General features: G+C 54.2%; 1 protein-coding gene across 2 annotated transcripts in view; it reads left to right on the top strand.

Annotated features, from left to right (window-relative positions):
• Positions 1-17939, top strand: part of UBE2O (ubiquitin conjugating enzyme E2 O) — a 47643-nt gene that overhangs the window by 19216 nt on the left and 10488 nt on the right. For both annotated transcript variants that reach the window (XM_033089732.1, XM_033089734.1), the window contains exons 2-5: positions 15265-15324; positions 15434-15544; positions 17106-17203; positions 17729-17792. In XM_033089732.1, the coding sequence (XP_032945623.1) occupies positions 15265-15324; positions 15434-15544; positions 17106-17203; positions 17729-17792 (333 nt within the window). The remainder of the gene's footprint in view (positions 1-15264; positions 15325-15433; positions 15545-17105; positions 17204-17728; positions 17793-17939) is intronic.

The following is a 17939-nucleotide window of genomic DNA, read 5'->3' as shown; positions in this document are numbered from 1 at the left end:
TACCCAGCAAGTGATTCTTTTCAGGCATGCAGGGACTGTAAAAAATGTGCCTCCCGTGGACCCTTTTTCCAGAAGCTTGTGGGAGGTGTGCTTTAAAACAAGGGAGTTTTCTGGTATATAGAAAACCAGAGATTCCACACAGGCAGGCTGCAAAGGCCAGTCCATGTTGGAAAGTCCAGGTGGGATTGTGCAGGAGGGAGGTGTGGGGACAGAGTCCCAGAGAGTATTTTCCAGGCTCTCGACCTCACATGGAAAGGTGCTGGCTTGGCTAGTAGATGGCCATCAGCTGTGGCTAGTTCGCCACCAGCTGTAACCAGTTAGCCAATTAGCCACTGATAGAACTGCCGTGGCTGCGTTGGTTGGGGAGTCGGTCGGTTCGCAGGCAGAGAAGCGGACAGCAGGTTGCAGGTCGTGTGGCTCCAGCCTCCAGTGAGACTATAGTGGTATGACTCCCCTACCGATGGCTCCGTGGGTGTTCCTTTTTGGCCTCACCACGTCCTGCGTTCTTATGTGGGGAATGGGTCAGGAGGCCCCCGCAAGCCGCCTCGCACGACAGGAGGGCTCCAAGAAAGACAAAACCCAGACATACATGATGGGTTATTTGAACGTGCCTGGATTCTCAGTGTGTGCACAGGTTGTGTGTATTCACAGCAGGCCACTTGGTCAGCTGTGAGCTATATTTACTCCATTACAACACGTTTATATTGTTTCGGTCACTGCAGGAGAACTGGTGGAAGGTTGGGCTTAAGGTAAGAGGTTGTCAGGACACGGGTAAGAAACAGGAAGTCAATAGATAACGTCTGCATGTGATAAACTAGGAGTTAGAGGTGTAAGCATGTTGTTTATACATACGGCTAATCATTCAAACTACTAAGAAGTTAGAAAGCGGTTGCTTCAAGGGAGCACGATTGAGACAGTAAGACGGGAGCTGCTAATTTGATGCTCTTTGATTTTTGTTTTTAATTTACAAGTTTAAACCAACACTGTTTAATAGAAACACAATATGAGCCACATAGGTAATTGAGGATTTTGTTTTTTAGTGGCCACATTAAAAACATAAAAAGGAACAGGTAAAAATAATTTTAATAAATTTTATTTAAGCCAGTGTAGATCCAAGATATCATCTCAACATGTAATGAATATAAAAAACATTAACGAGGTAGTTCACATCTTCAGACTAAGACTTTGAAATCCGGTCTGTGCTATAGCACATCTATGGTCAGACTCGGTCACATTTGCTCAGTAGCCAAACGCGGCTGGTGTCCTCCCTGTTGGACAGTGCAGATGTGACCCGGAAGGATGGAGAAGTATGTTTCCTTGGGGCTTGTCAGTGATACGCAGACCTGCCATCAAGAAGCCCGTCTGGAGGGTAGTTCCTGACCCTGGTTTCTTCCTTTGACCCAGTCACCCATACTTTCATTTAAATGCTCACAGAAATTTAGAATCACTCAGCGGTCTCATGAAAGTCACCTGCCTTCCTGGGGTTCCCATTCTAATAGGCTGACAGACGTAACAGATACTGGGAACGGAGAGTGCTGTGGAGAAAAATACAATGGAGGAGGGGGCTAGAGAATGAGGGCAAGTAATTCTGGATCGGGGGCAGAGATGGCTTTTCTGAGGAGGTGACATCTGCTCAGACTTGAGTGCAGCCGTAGGGGCGGGGGGGCAGACATGAAGCTGCGATTGTTCCCTGGGGCAGCTCCTCCTTCCCCTGCCAGCCTGGCATGCGTCAGTGTGTAGCTGCTTCCTGGACCACCTGTCCCCCCACCCTTCTCTGGGCTCCACACGGGTTCCGTCGCTTGTTTGCCCATGTGCCGTCAGCATCAGCACGGCGCCTGGCATCTTAGTTGGCATTTAGTTTGTTGCTTGGTGCATGGGTGAATGGATGGATGGTCGACAGTCAGTCAAGCGTGCAGCTCTCGTAAATGTCAAAGGAAGCAAACTGTTGGGAGCCCAGCCTTCTGTCCAGAGCCCAGAACAGGCTCTGTCCAGACTCTTCCCCGATGCAGCAGAGCCAGGGCTGGAGCTCGGCTCTGTCCCACCTTGTGCCCGTGTAATTCATTTAACAGCTTCTGTGCTCATCTGTTTCAGGACAGTCCAAACTACTGACGTGACGTAGCTGGGAAAGCATGGAGGAGGCGGGGGGAGCGAGGGAGGGCAAGAGAACTAGCGGTTTTGATTTCTCACCACAAGATCCCAAACTCATCGCCTCAGGCCCGCCTTCACCCTCCTGTGGCTTGGCTGGCCCCTGAAGGAAGCACAGGAGCAGAGCCCTTGAGATGTCTTCGTCTGTCCCCGCCTTCCTCTCCCTCGGCCCGGGGTCCCTGAGCGCGCCTGGACCCTGCCTCCTGGAGACGACAGTCTGGAGCTGCCTTCTGGTCCTTCAGCCTTGGTCCAGCGCCCTGTTGGCCAGCTCCCAGGACCCGGGGAGTAAGAGCCCTAGCCCAGTTAGGCGAGAGGGGAAGCTGAGATGTTTATCCCGTACGAGGGGTAGCACACCCCAGAAAGTGTCCGGCCCTTCTCAACCAGGGGTCCTGACACCCCACTGCGTCCCTTGTAACGCATGAATGCATCTCATTGGTGCTCATTACTGCCATCTTGGGAGAAGAGAAAACAGTCACTCCAATCACATTCCTTGCCCTGGTGGCTTAGGTGAGGAGGACGCTGGTGTCTCAGTCTCTGGTAGGGGTGGTGATTTGTGTCCTCCACAGATGATGGCAGACTGTGACTTCATTTTGCAGTGTTTTCTTACAGTTGGGTTCAGCTGTGGGGAACTTACGGGCTGTGACAGCTCCCACTTTCCGTTAGAGGACCAAGGGCCCACTGGAGATAAGCCTCCAGTACCAGTAGGTATTTCCTCCTCACCTTTTTCCACGGGTGGTGGTGAGTCCTTTCCATCTTCCCAGCCGTGCCAGTTACCACGAGCTCCGCCCAGAAACGGCTGCTGAATGCCTGTATTTCATTTCATTAGAAATCTTTGCTTCGAGGGCCGGCTACCTGATCCTGTCTTGACCTAATTTTAGTGACGTGGGGGTGCTGAGGAAAAGAAGGCGTCACTTTTGAATGCTGGCCCTTTGGAGCGTTGAGGCCATGTCTGCTGACGCCCAGCGGGGTCAGCCTGCCCGTGGGCTCCGTGTGTCGGTGACATTGAGGTTGCGGATCAGGCCAGTGTGGGAAGCCGTCAGGACCACCACCAGATGATGCAAGACCCCCGCTTGCTGTCAGTCCCAGGGGGCTTGTTCCTTCTCCTCCTCCTCCTCCTCCTCCTCCTCGGCTTCTCCTGCCTTCACCAAGCTCCTGCTTCCCTGGGGAAAAGAAATGTTTGCAGCATCCACCCCAGTTTGTCTTGGAAAACGGTAGTTTGGGAATTGAAAGAAGTGGAGAACCAACATTGTTCTGATGTAGCCATTCCGGGGAGGATGGTGACACCCCCAGGTGGATTCCCCTCGCCTGCCTGCAGGAGGGTGGAGGGGGGTCTTCTCTGCTCTGAGCTCACAGGAAAAAACTGCACAGGAAGACCAGCCACCCTGTGCCCCCACTGCACCCCTACTTCAGTGAGAACCTGGCCCCCGAAGAGCATCAGAGGCAGCCTTGGATCAGGGCTCTGGCGTGTCGTTTTTACTGCCTTTTCCTACCATATTTGCATTTTTAAAAATAGCAGTGCTGAGTGAGTCCCTTTCTGTCTGAGTCTGCTTCGGAAGATAGGATGCATTTTGCAAAGAGTGGCTATTGATTAGTAGCTAGCTGATAGTCAGCGTTTGGGAGCGTGGACAGAAGGCGCCATGGGTGCGCTGGGTGGAGGTGAGGCTGGATATCACACGCCGCTGCCAGAAATGGTGAGGCCTCAGTTCTTTGCTGACCGAAGATGACGTCATTTTGAAGATTGTGTCATTTTTCTGGGGTTCTCAGTGGGAAAAGTCAAGAAAGGGGAGCGGGAGCATCCATAAGCTGAGATCCTGATGGCCATCTCAGAGGATTTGGACCAGGCAGTGACATGCCCTTCCTGCCAGTGGGAGGGTCTTTTCTCATTCACGGAGTTCTTAGATCCCGGGAGAGCCAGATTTTATGCACTCACTCCTTCCCATCCCGTAGCCCAGCTCTAAAAATCAGGTTCTCGTGGCCACAGTGTGGGCCCAGGAGCTGCCTCCCTGCCTGGAAGTCTTTCAGGTGGCAGAACTGTCCCCCAGGTGTCCGAGGATGCATGCTGGCAGAATCTGTGCTTTGCCGCTTCGGCAGCAGCTGGCCTGGGTCAGGTCCCGTGTCTCTTGGTCATTGGGCTGCTGAAAGCTGCCTCAGAGCCTAGGGCTTTGTTCTTGGTGCCTGTCTGGGAGCTGCCCTAGACCAGGGCCTTCACCACCCAAGCAGGGGCTGGTCAGACTCGGGGCCACATGATTTTGGGGACCCGGTGCCTGTGCATGGGTTTAGGGGCGGAACCTCAGGAGGGGTGTGCCCGGGAATACTGGGGTGGGATCAGTCAGGTCTTGCTTTGTTAATTATTTCAATGCACCTTGCTTTTTGCATCTTGATCCCAGGTTTATATCTTTAAATTTTTTTTTAATTAGAAACAAATGTCCCTAAGTAGTTGGGGTTCAATTTTGTTCTAGAAGAAAGGAAAAATTACTGGTTGAATTAGAACAGTTTTAACAAGGCTGATTATTGGACTTGCCCAGGGAATGTTAAGAAATAGACATCTGGCTTTGTCTAGAGATTTATTCAGTAAGTTTGGGGTTAAAAAAAAATCAGGAATCTGTATTTTAAAAGAGACCCGAGGATTCCGATAAATAGCTCTCTTAAGACCTAGTCCTCCTCCCCACAAGGGGCTGTCGAGGCTGCCTCCGTTTATCTTCATAATCTTTGGTTATTTCAATGCTCCAAGTTAAATATCCAGACCTCCTCCCCTTTCTATGGGGCCAGTTCCACCAGTTGCCCTTCAAAGACCAGTAATGTGTGGTCGGCTGAAACCCCACCTTGCAGTTGCTGATATCAAGGCATGGCGTCTAGAAGTGGTGTCCTATAGTGCGAAGAAATGTTGATCTGTCACTCTCAGGAAATGTGTCCTCCTTCGGGTCTGATCGCCTGAGTTCTGGCTGAGAAGTCCTTCCTTGTGGGGCCTAGAGGCGCCCTGAGGAGGGCAGGACATTTCCTGCTTGACTGGACAGAAGAGATCATCTGAAGGGCACGGTCCTGGGTCTCGTGGGCAGGTGTCTGTGCACTGATTCCCGCTCTCCCTGCCACCGCGTGGGACAGTGTGGTGCGGGGAACGGGCTGGGGAGCAGCTCACTCCGGTGCTTCCCAGCTCTGTGGACGTGCTTGCCCATCTGCATAGGGAGAAGACCGTCCTCGAGGTGGCTGTGGGTGAGGCCCGTGAATTACTCACACGCGCCTTTCTCTGCCTCTGCCCTCCCGCCCGCCCTCCACTCTCAGCGCTGAGATCACCTGCCTGCTGGACCTGCTTGGGCCCAAGCAGTGCTGTTTCCTCCTCACTCAAGACACCGTGTTTCCCCGAAAATAAGACCTCACCGGAAGATAAGCCCGAGCGTGATTTTTCAGGATGACATCCCCTGAACATAAGCCCTAATGCGTCTTTTGGGGCAAAACTTAATATAAGACCTGGTCTTATTTTCGGGGAAACACGGTAGGTTAGTGACAGCCCCTATGGCCCAGCTCAGAGCACCCCTCTCGGGCACACACACTTTCTCATTCTCTCCTGGGGTGTCCTCAGCCTCGTGTGTGGGTGTGTCCGCACTCATTAAAGGAGGGGGCATTCTGACCACATCAACAAGAGGGTGGTTATTTGCACACTGTAAGGTTTCCTGTGGGTTTTCTTGACATAGCTCCCTTGGTCTAGCTAAAATCTGTTCAAGTTATGAGACTTTTTAGGAACGGCATCTAAATCAAGATGCCCCCGGACAGAAATTGTGGCACCTTGTTTCTGTCTTTGTAAATGTTATTCTATGTATTTGTTCTCTCCGGTTGAGCTGTAAGCTCCTCAAGAGATAAGTTGTTGGGCCCAATGCTCCTGTCACAGGTTTTCTCAGGCTGTGCAGACCAGGGACACCTTTTCCTTTCGGCCACCAGCTTGGGGGGAACCTGAGCATGCACACTCGAGACTGCCCACATGGCCCTCGGGAGGGCCAGGTGCTGGGCAGGTGTGGCGGGGCGCAGGCTCTGGAGCTGGGGCTGGTCCAGCGCGGGCTGTCCATCCCAGGTGGTGTCTGCCCCCCGGGGAGCGATGGCTCTTGCCCGGCACACGCAGCTGCTAGGGCGGGCCACACTGGCGCCCGCAGGACCGATTCTGTGCCGGGAGCTGCCGTGGCCACTACACCTGTAGGCATGGAGGGATCCTTCCTCTGGGTCTCAGTGATTCCGCTTTTTTGTTTGTACAGTATTTTAGTGCCAGCTCAGAGCCGTCTCATCCTGACCTGAGCTACTGTGGGTGTGCCTTGGGAGAAATGGCAATGGAGGAGTGGGCAGTTGAGGTTTTAAGGCTTAGTGATCAAACAGAGAGGTGACATCAGCTCCCAGGAGTCGCCAGGCCAGTGGGTGCCCTCGTGATGCCCAGTAGCCCAGGATGGGTATCCATCTCCTCTGCCTGGAAATAGTAACCGTGGGTGTTTGAGAAACAAGTGGAGGCTGGTGGGAGTTCTGGGAGGTTGTATTTCTGCCACGTGGTCTCACAGTAGGGAGGGGGCTGGGCCTGCCCCGCTGGACTCAGGTAAGGCCTTTTTGGCGATTTCTCCTCCTCCCTTGCTGTCTTTTAAAGTGCCAGTCAGACTAGCCAGGACGGGGAATATGAATCAAAATTACTTTGGGGACGTTTTCAGAATGGCTGTTTGCAGAGTACCGTCATGGGGACTGCGATGGCCCGACGGCCGGTGAGTCTGGGGCCGGGCCTTCGCTCCCTTGTGATGCTGCCACTGTTACATGAGGACGAGGTGATGTGCATTGCACACAGGTCCCCTGGCGATCTCGTTAGTGTGTGGCGTCCCGGGCGCAGGATTGGGGCAGGGGCTGAGAGGCTGCATTGCCAGCGCACTCCGGCAAGAGGCCGGGCTGCCAGTCGGAGCCCACACTTTGAGGGTCAGCACGGCTTTAATTGTTCCAGGGGTAGCAAGAGCCATGCCAAAGGGCCACACCCCCAAATGAGGAAGGACAGGCTAGCTAAACCAGGGCTCTGCGGTCCTGGAGCCGGGTGGCCGTCGGCCTCTTCTCCAGGCCTCTTAGAGTGAGAGCAACCTCAGAGGACCTCCCACGTGGGGTCAGGAGGGTTGGGAGAGGCAGAGCAGGTGGAGCTCTTCCCGCACAGGGCGAGCTCAATAAAGGTCTGCCCATGTGACCACCACCTGGGCCTCGTGCTGTGCTCTAAGCTGACATCAGACGTGGGGCGGGGTCTGGAAGGCACTTGTGAGGCCAGGAGCTCTCCCCGCCTGGACGCCTGGATGGTTCACTGCTCCCTGCGTGCTCTCCTGGCTGCCTGGCAGCCCCAGGACTGCCTCCCAGGCCCTAGAACAAACCGTGAAGTCATGTTTACGTCCTACCTTTCAGGAAGGAGGCCTTCTCCTCCTAAAGCTTCCTGTTTGTCCCCTGCCTTCAAACCCAGGAGTCCTGGGCTGGTCTGTCCTTTTTAAGCCATGTTGACAAGCTCGGGATCAAGACTAGGGAGCAGTGCTGGGCTCCTGGCTCCAGGCCGGCTGGCTCTTGCACCAGGATGCTGCATCCCAAACACCGCAGATCTGCAGCTCCCCAGTCCTTCCCCTCACTTAGCAGGCGGTTGGACTCATCCCCTTTCTCTGTCCCCTTGGGCAGGCTGTGCCTCCAGGCCACTTCAGCAAGCTGGCAAGCTGCCGCTGCCGCTGCCAAGCAGTGATGCAGTCTTGCTGCATCTCCTGGCCCCGATTGAGGCCTTTTTTTTTTGTCCGCAGTGTGTGATCAGAGAGAGGGGTCCCCCGGGGTGGGACCTGGGTTTGGCCCCTGGGCAGCCTCTGGGGGTTGAGCGCACAGAGGCCTGGCCAGTTTGAACAGAGGAGGTGGGGGTGGCCCTTGGCCGCCCCTTGCCTGCAGGGCTGGTGGACAGTTCCTCTGCAGCCCAGCCCTTCCTGCCTTCCGCCACCTGCCGTCCAGGAGCAGGAAGTTTTGTCCCTCTACCCAGGTCCGCAGTGTGTATACTTGTGTATAAATGTTTTCAGGTATTTTATTTTGTGTGCCTCATCTAAGTGTGAGTTCTTTAAAGCCTAGGCACATTCCTACATATTTATATTTTTGTCTCATTCTGAATTTATAGAAAACACTCAAAAACAATTGAATTGATTGGCCTCAGTACTTGGTTTTAGCAGAGCTTCAGTTGAATGGTTTCTGTAGCACTTGATGGACAGAATTTTTTAGTTAGGGGCACCAGCATTTGTGTTTTGCTGGTAAAAAAGGTGGTCAGCTTGCTGTTGCTGGGTTACTGGGGGCGCAGCCATGTGATGGTCAACTGCTTTGAGAAAGTCCTTACACTGGCATACTCATATGACCAGTCATATCCCCAAATCCAGTCAGAACTGGAAACTCAGGCTTAGAAAGAATCTAGAAGAGGAGCCCAGCTCCAACCCACAATCAGTGCCATTTCCTGCCACTCCCAGTTTTACTGTTTTGAAAGCCGATTTATGGACATTTTAAGTAATATCAGAAAGAGTTAAAACTTCTCAACCCCACAGTGTTTGTATAAACATACAGATCCTGTATGTTTGGTTGTTTGCTTGCTTGTGTTTTGGCTCTAGATCAACCTCTGATGAGAGGAGACGTCTCTTCCCTTGAGGTAACTGGCTAAACCCTAGCAGAGAGAACCAGCCGAACGGGCACCTGGTAGATATTGGCGGGGTGGGGCTCAGAGACTTCTCGAAAGTGACCCACTGTAGAATATACATTTTACATTGTGACCCAGGACGCATAACATTATATACGTCAGTGGAAAAGTTTTCTCAAAACAGTGCCTAGCCTTACCGCCTGTGATGCCCTCCGATGATAACCCCTCCCTCCCCAAATACGGGCCGGGGACCATAGTGTGAAAAACACTGCTCTCGGGAGCATTCCATTCTAGGGTTTCCAGAGCTTTTCCAGAATTCCGCACTGCAGGATAACTTTTCCGATCTGGCCTAAGTCGCTTCTTTGGCCCCCAAGTTGCATTTGCCTGGGAGAGAAGAAGGGGTTAATGTCACTCCCCTTTCCCCTCCCGGCCATCTCTATGCCAGATCCTTGGAAATTCTTTGAAGACAATGTACATTCCTTGTTTGACATTTGTATTCTTCTCTAGCCTTGAATCTGAAACCCTAAAAAAATTTCATTGACCTCATTTGTAGGTTTGAGCAAAGTTGCTATTGAGTGGTTTCCTGTATTCTAACCCTCCAAAACTGAGCTGGGCTTCTCAGGCAGTGAAGTATGCGTGTGTGTGTGTGTGTGTCTGTCTGTCTGTCTGTCTGTCTCTCTCTTACTCCTGCTCTCCAACTTGTATGGTAGTACAGCTGGGTGGCCCCACTGCAGGGACATAGGCTGCTCACAGCCCAGGGGGGCCACAGGCGGCATTGCTGGGCCCTTCCAGCTCAGGGACAACAGCAGAACTACAAGGGTCTTCTGCAGTGTCTGTAACCTCAGCAGAGGGGGTGAGGGACTGGTTAGGAGACCCTGGGGCGCCCAACACGATTGGCAGCCCCACTGACCACTGTCCTGTTTCACCCCTTTTCTGTTTGCCTAGGACCCAGGCTAAGCTCAGACTGTATGGGGGCAGAAGGGATGGTGTTTCTCAGATTGTTTTCACCCCTTGGGAAGCAGCGAGCTTTTAGAAGTTTCCAGTGCTGGTCCGACCTCATATGCCTTTCAGGAATCTGTTCTTTGGGTCCTGGCCTAGGTGAACAGCCTAATTCCTTCGTGTGCCTGCTGGGCCCTGCCACCTTCCCCTCTCCTCTCACCAGGCAAAGCAGCAAGGGTGACTTGTTTTTCTTTTCCAAAGAAAGATGGTTTCCTTGCTGAGTACCCCGAGGCTTCTGGAGACCTTTGGCCTGGCTCAGCCCAGCGAAGGTACAGCCTTAGTCTGAATGCAGACCCAAACTGGGGGCCCTGCAAGCTGTCCCGTTTTCCACTCCCTCGCGAGGGGCACGGTGTGGGGCTTTGTGGTCTCAGACTGTTTATTAAGGCCCAGTGGGTGCGCAGTGCTGGGCCTTTTGTTGGAAGCTACTCCCAGCTGTCGGTGAAGGTCTGATGACCTCAGCACTCCGGGAAAAGTCTGGGTTGGTTTCCTCCTGTGGGCCTGAAGGAGGAGAGCACGCAGTCTTCTCTGTGTTTTGGCCTTCCCCGGAGTTTGACAGAAGATGACCGTGGTGGGTTCGGGGCTGGCAGCCTTGACACAATGCTGAGGCACCCATAAGGCCACTCCCTTGGCTTCTGCTGGACTGTCTGCAGCTTCCCGTCTGGCGCTGGGAGGCCCGGATGCTGGTGACCAGGCATGAAATCGCCTTTTCCCCCCAGGGCACGTGCTGGCCTCCAGCCTTAGGGCCCCCCAGTCCTAATGGATGTGACGTTCAAATCCACTGAGAAGTTAGCTTCTTATAGCAGCTCCCTTCTCTTTTCAAGCCATTGATCGGCCTCAGTTTGCCTTTTTTTATCCTTGGAACATTTTTATACAGTGAATTTGAGTTCTCTCAGGTCATTCAAGAGCAATGTTGTAAATGGGGGTGTAGACCGAGAGTTGGGGGCCCAGCTCCGTTCCTGTTAGGGTGTCAGTGGTGGGCCTCGGGACTGCTCACGGGAACAGCGTGGGCCTCTGGGGGTCAGGGCGCCGGGAGGAGACTGGTCCGCCCAGCCAGGGCGGAGCTCCTTGGACCTCCAGTGGGGATGGGAGGGAAGTGCCCGGCCTCCCTGCCATGGTGACTGTCCTCCCTTTGTCACTGTATTGCTTTGTGCCTGGAAGCACCTCATGAGCTCTATCTTCAGAATGTATGGGGCGGGGGGGTGATCCTTTCACCCTTAGCCCACTCTCCTGGAAACAGCTTCGGGGCTTCTCAGCCTGGCCCTGTGTGTGTGGGGGGGGCGGGGGCGTTGTGGGGGGACGGAGCTGTGTGTGTCTGTGATGTCAGATGTTTAGCAGTATCCCTGGGCTCTACCTACTACATACCAGAAGCCCCTTGCCCCAGTGGTCACAACCCAAAATGCCTCCAGATGTTCCAGATGTCCTCTGGGGGCAAAGTTGTCCCCTTTTGAGAACCACTGGGCTAACTGTGGTCTCCTTCCCCCCCTCTGTAGCATGTGCTCTGCCGCACAGCCAGATGGTCCTTTTCACGTGACCGCCATGCAGGCCCTGTGCTCAGATCCCTGCAGGGGCGTCCGCCTTGCCCGACGGACCCTCCAGGGCTCCCTGATTGTCTCGGGGCCTGAAGCCCCGGCCTCAGCTCCTCCTGCTCTCCTTGGGAGCTTGCTCAGCGCGGCCCTCCGGGCCTCTGCTGGTCGTGGAACACTCAAGGCACACTCCACCCAGGGGCTTCACGGCAGCTCTTCTCTGCTTGGAAAGCTCCCTCCCTTGTTGCACTCTGGTCTCTGAGCAGATGTCACTTTGGAGTGGCCTTTCCTGACCACCCACTTAAAATAAGTCACATGCCCCGGCCTCCCCCCCCCCCCCCGCGCTAGAAGGCGAGCTTTGAGGATCTTGTCTCCTCAGTGGCTGGCCCATGGACGGTGTTGTCACCACTGCTCACATGAGTGAACCCCTACCGGAAGCCCTCTCCATGGAGGGCAGGTGTGTTGTCTGACCCTCCTGTTCCGGAGGAGGACGTGGGAGCCAAGGGTTCGGTCTCGGGTCCCACCAGGCACGTGCGTCCCGCAGACATGTCTCAGCGGCGTCCAAAGGAACGTACGTTCATTTCTAACACCTCCTCATCCAAGACACTTTAACATTTTGGTGTGGTAGCCTTCTTGTCTTTTTCTCCTTTTCTTTCTTTCTTTTTTTTTTTTATTGCTGTTCAGAAACTTTTGATAAGTTGTAGTTCTCCCTCAAGTAATGTTAGATGTTCATAGTTCACCACCTCAGACGTTGTTCAGCATTTTAGGACCTATAATGACAGTTGAATTCTGTCCATCCCCACCTCAGATTCCACCCTGGTAACAGTTTTTTTAAATGACATTCAGCGTTCGCCTAACAAAACACGGTAGTTTCCTCTAGAAGCTGGCGTTTCCATAGTGCAGTCACAGCGCCCTCTAGTGTTAGCCTCTGGGGTGTCTGGTGCTTGTGATCTGTGCCGGGACGTGATCTTGAATGGGTGAGGAGGGCAAACTGCCTGGCTTCTCCCACCTGAGTCCTCGGCAGCAGGCGCCCAGGGCCCTGGCGACATCGCAGCAGCGGCCGCAGCCTTCCACAGGCCCCAGAAGTGAACAGGGCATTTGTTGCTTTAAGAACTTGGAGAAGAATCAGTCTTTTAGAATGTGTGGACCTGCCAGAAATATTTTTTACTCTGTTCTTAACTCCACAGCTCTGGGCAGGATGGTCTCGAGCTAGACTGCCTGAGCTCAAGTCCCGGCTCCACCACTCAGGAGCTATCGGACCACGCACAAGTTACTTATTTTCTCTTGGCCTCAGTTTACTTGTCTGTAAACTGGGAATGACAATAATAGTACACTTGCTTCGTGGAGTTGTGAAGGATTTCACAGATCAAAACAGAAGGTGCCTAGAAAACTGCCTTGAATGTAATAAGCCCCAGTTGTGTGTTACGAGGAGGCCCCAGGAGCACAGAGCTCCCTTCCAGAACGGGGACACTGAAAGCCTTCATGATGCAGGTAGCACATGGTGAGCGTGTGAGAGGGAAGGAGGACGTTTGGAAGGACTGTGCCGTGGAGAGGCACACAGGTGGGCGAGTGCTCGTATTTGGAGAAAGGCAGTGCCCGGGATGGGTGGGACAGCGGGCATGGGAGGGTAAGTTGTGAAAGAAGGAGAGCCTGGTGAGTCATCCTGAGCCCGTCCAGACACCCTTTTCTCATCGTCTGGAATTCCCAGGGGAAGGGAATATAGCCAGAAGAGTGGCCACCACACCACTTCTTTCTCCCTGCCACTCCCTCTCTGCTGCCAGCAGTGTCAGGGCTTTACAAATGTCACTCCTTGTCCTGGGAGACTAGAAGAGCCTGGAGACTGAGCCTCATCCTGGAGCCACATTCTGGCAGAAGGCCAAGCACAGGTCAGGAGAGCCACATCCAGAGGATGGCGTTTGCTCACCACGCTCCCTCTCCCCTGGGAACACTGCAGCCAAGGCGGAGGTTCCACAAAGAAGGCGGAAGAAACTGCCTGGCCTTGTGGTGGCGCCAGCCTTCACTGGCTGTTGTTCCTGCTTCAGCCTCAGAGCAGGAGCCTCAGTTTCCTCTCCACCCTCAGGAGTGGTGTCCCATGGCCAGCGTGAGTGAGACTGGACAGTGTCCCATCGAAGACTACTCTGATTTAGGGTCTGCGCCTGTGCCACTCAACCTCCCTTTCGTGGAAGCTCTCAGGGACCAACACACGCCAAGATGGGGACACGATATGCAGACTCAACTTGGGTCTCTTCTCAGGGATCCCTGAGCTGGCAAGACAGCCTGTGCCGGCTGTCATAGCTCACCCAACGATGACATCCCCTCCCACCCCACACAGCGCAGTGTCTCTCCCATTGCATTTCCTGGGGCTGCTGCTTCTGGTTTCTATGGCAACTTGGAAAGACCTGCAATTGTGGTTTTTTGAAGTCTAAAATGAGAGCAGAGATTTGAGATAGGGTGGGACAGCACTGAACATGCCATGTCCCAGACCAGAGATTTGGGCGCAGAAGGTTACAGGATAGGGCGTTCTTTGAGTTGGGAAAGTGGTGCTGCCATTGCAGCACACCCTTAGCAGAACTTCACGTGGTCCCTCACAGCCTGCTGGGACCGTTGAGCAGAGAGGTAAGACGAACCTGGACTCATCGTCTTCAGCCTACGCCCCGAGGTGGAGCCAGTGGAGTCGGGCGGCGTGATCACAGCCAGGGTCTGCTGAGCACGTGTGCTAGGCGCCCTGCAACCATCTGTGCTCTCATTGCCTAATTAATCCCCTCAACCACTCTGAGATGGCTGCTGTCACCCGTTTTATACATGTGGATGTGATGTGAGCAATTTGCCTGTTTTGGAGCTGGCATGTACGGTCTGGCTCAAGGACCCCCAGATTGAACACCTGGGCTTGTTCTTATCTGGGCCGTGGGCTTTTATGTTATGTTCCCTGTAGGAAAATCTCCACTGTTAGTTGATGGCAGGGTACATTGCTTCCCCTTTACTTTTTTGTAAGTCACGTTCTACTGATAGCAGAATTGGTTTTAGTCATCCTTGCCAAATTTCAGTGGCCTTGAGCCAGTGTCTTTTTCAGTGTCTCGGTTCTCCTTCCCAGGAGGTCACCTTTACATGCCCCAGGGCTTGAGAGTGGAGGGAGTGTTGGGTGAGGGAACAGATCTTCCACCCCCGCAGTTCGAGGTCCTAGAGATGCCCATCCAAAGGAGGTGGGCAGTCACAGAGACCTGCCGTTACCACAAACCAGCAGAGAGACGCTCTGGCCTGATGGAGAACCGTCTCCTGCCTGGGCTGTTGGAGGGGGATCCAGTGCCCGGCAGAGGGAGGGGACAGCTCTCCTGAGGCCCTGGCTGTCGTCTGGGGGGGCTGCAGCAGGTGCTCGCTCTGCAGTTGGCCAGGCCCCCAAAGCCCGAGTTACTCAGCAGCCCGCAGGACACCGCAGCACGGTAGATAAAGAGCAGGCTGCAGCTGGTGAGGAAGGATAGCCCGGATTAGCAGGTGCTATTGGATGATAATGGGCTTCAGGGTGACCCATACACCCCCGCGTCACGCTTTCCTTCACCCCACTCCCTCCTCACACTGATCAGCAGGCTTGGAGGGCAGGCACTTGCAGAAAGTATTAATAGAAAGGATTTCACTCACATCAAAATGTTTCGCCGTAGAGTGGGCTCTTAAATCTTTCATTTAAATGAGGCCTTATGTGATCCGTCATTTCGCCACACTTTCCAGTACGATCAAATGGCCTCCAGTAGTGTTTGCCTTTGGTGGGGGGTAGTTTAGTGCCTGGAGTACTGTCTTTTGATCTGGGTGCAGTTAGACGCGCGTGTGCAGTTTGTGAAAGCCGAGCTCAGCACTCGGGATGTGTGCACTGAGCTGTAGCGTCAGCCTTCCCCGGGAAGCTGGGAGAAGCGTGCATCCCGCAGTGATGCCAAGGCCATTCTCTCACACTCGTGTTTTCTGGTGCAGCTGAAACTAGAGGACCGCTCCGTGGTGCCCCGGGATGTGGTCCGGCACATGCGATCCACCGTGAGTCCTGTGTCCCATCCCTGCGGGGGGCTACTTGGGGGGGTCTGGCCCCGCCCACGGCGGCCGGCGGCGCGTGCCTGGCTGGGCCTGGATGCCTTCTCCTCCCCAGGACAGTCAGTGTGGCACCGTGACCGACGTCAGCATCGACTGCGCCGTCAAGCTCATCGGCACCAACTGCATCATCTACCCGGTCAACAGCAAGGACCTGCAGCACATCTGGGTGAGCCCCCCCCACCCTGTTTCCCTGGGGCTCTGTGCTTCTCCCCACGGCACACGGCTACAGGTACGATGCCCATGAGCCCTGAATAGTACAGGAACACTCTCCTGATAACCACTACTCAGCCCCCAGATTGGGGAATTGCTACATTACTGTCGGATCCACAGACCCCATTCAGTTGTCCCAGCAATGTCCTGGTCCCCTTCCTGATCCAGAATTCCATTCAGGGACACACTTTGCATTTAGTGGTCAACTCGATCTCCTCCAGTCTGGTCCAGTTCCCCAGCCTTGCTTTGCCTGCAGTGTCCCGACACGTCTGTCACTGACCCGAGCGTGGAGCTCCCTGCTGTTGGCTCAGGACCCGCGTCAGGTCCTGTGCCCTTGGCAGGGCTGCCGCAGAAATGCTCCGAGCTCTTCCGTGGCCCATGAGGTCCAGCGGCGGCACCATGGCGGTCTTCACGGCCACCCCTGCTCGTGTTGGTGTCCGCCACGCCTCCCCACCACAGTCACCGCGTACCCCATCACGAGCAATTCTGTTTTGTGGGCAGACATTCGGGATTCCATCAGTAACCTGTAACTTGTCAAACCCCAGGCCGCCGGCCTCAGTCTCCACTGACAGTTCCCGCCTGGACCAGCCAGCACCTGATGGAGGCTAAATGGCGATTGCATGCCTCCATCGTTCCCCCCTCGCTTTTACTGGTGGTGGTCTACTATATGGAAGCGCTTCACCTCCTGCCTCACTTACTTATTTATTTGTTTTTTACATCAATATGGACTCAGAGATTCCTGTTTTATTTATTGGTTGTAATCCATTACTACCATTATTTGTTTGGTTGCTTAAATGACCCAGGTTTGGCCCTTTAAGGAGCCCCTTTACGCTGGCATCTGTGCCCTTTTGACACGTCCCCAGCACTTTCTTGCTTTCCATCTTGTATTTTTTCTGATCCAGCCTGAGAATCAGCCATTTCTCCAAGGAGCCCTGGTGTGCGAATTGCTACCAGGCCCTTTCGGGACAGAACTAGCACATACATGTGTGTGTATCCATTTAGACACACACATCTAAATTTGTCAATACCTGTTCTATGTATACATCAAAATACGAGTCCGTCATGACACCTCCAGTTCTAGTCCAACGCCTGTCTTTCTCCTCGCTTCTCGTATATAGTAGTGGGTATCTTCCCCAACTGTCAGAAACTTGGCTCTCTGTATCCTCAGTATATTTGTGTATTTACTAAAATCACGTTCCTTCCTTGTCCATGTGACTGACCTTCACAGCCCGCTCCCACCCAAGAGTCCTATATCCGTGGATGCTGTCAGGTCTCTGCACAACTCTCCCATCACCACCAGGCAGCACCCCGCCACCTCCTCCACACTGGGAAGGGGAGTCGGGGTGCAGCTTAGAACTTGGGGAAGCCAACTGTAGCAGTTCCTTAGGTCCAGTACTGACATGTCCAGGCAATAGGCAACATAGATGCTTCCTCCTGTCTCATTGGGGCAAAGAGGGATTAGTGCCCTGGACACTGGTGTCACTCGCCATCTCACACCCTTACCCCTTGGTCTGCAGCCCTTCATGTATGGGGACTACATTGCCTATGACTGCTGGCTGGGGAAGGTCTACGACTTGAAGAACCAGATCATTCTGAAGCTGTCCAATGGTGCCAGGTACATAGCTCACCACAAAGGGGCCGTCCGCTCAGTGGGGCAGCCGCTGGAAGGAGGGGAGGAGGGGTTTTCTCATGGGCCTGCGATGATAGATTTCATCAGGGGCCATGACAGGTGCTGTGGGCACACAGGACCTTGCGTCTCAGGGCCCGACCCTGGGCGGGTCTCCTCGCCGCAGCCTGATTCTGCCGCTCAGTGTCTGCTCTGTGCCCTGTGTTGGCTCAGGGAGAGAAGCAGTATCACTGAGGATATCTGCTGGGGCTGATGCTTTATTTTAGACACTTCAGTGGTGCTGAGCACTCAGATAGGGGGTCAGGGTCTTGTCCATTTTAGGAGTTACTTGTTCCCGTTCAGAGGCTACGCTGCGGACGCAGGAGGACTGCCATCTTAGGGCATGCGACATCGCACCGCCTCTGGACACTCCCTTTGATACCGATCAGCACCACACTGGGCGCTGGCTGCCACACGTCCCCTGACACGCGGTCCTGTGCCGTGTGCACACCAAGCCCATGTTCACTGTTTCAGGTGCTCCATGAACACAGAAGATGGTGCCAAGCTCTATGACGTCTGCCCGCACGTCAGCGACTCAGTACGTTTGGCGGGGGGCTGGGGGGTCTCATGTTCCTTGGCCCTCTGGGCTTGGAAGGACTTGTTAGCCAAGACCCTGTAGCCGGCCCAGGCCAAACGCTGCCTCTAGACAAAGCAGCTTCTAGACAAGGGGTGGGTGTGTGCCAGA

Source organism: Rhinolophus ferrumequinum, chromosome 21 (genome assembly GCF_004115265.2).
Source record: "Rhinolophus ferrumequinum isolate MPI-CBG mRhiFer1 chromosome 21, mRhiFer1_v1.p, whole genome shotgun sequence".
Taxonomy (NCBI): Eukaryota; Metazoa; Chordata; class Mammalia; order Chiroptera; family Rhinolophidae; genus Rhinolophus; species Rhinolophus ferrumequinum.
Note: the sequence above shows the minus strand (reverse complement) of the source record. Positions and strands in the feature narration are given on the sequence as shown.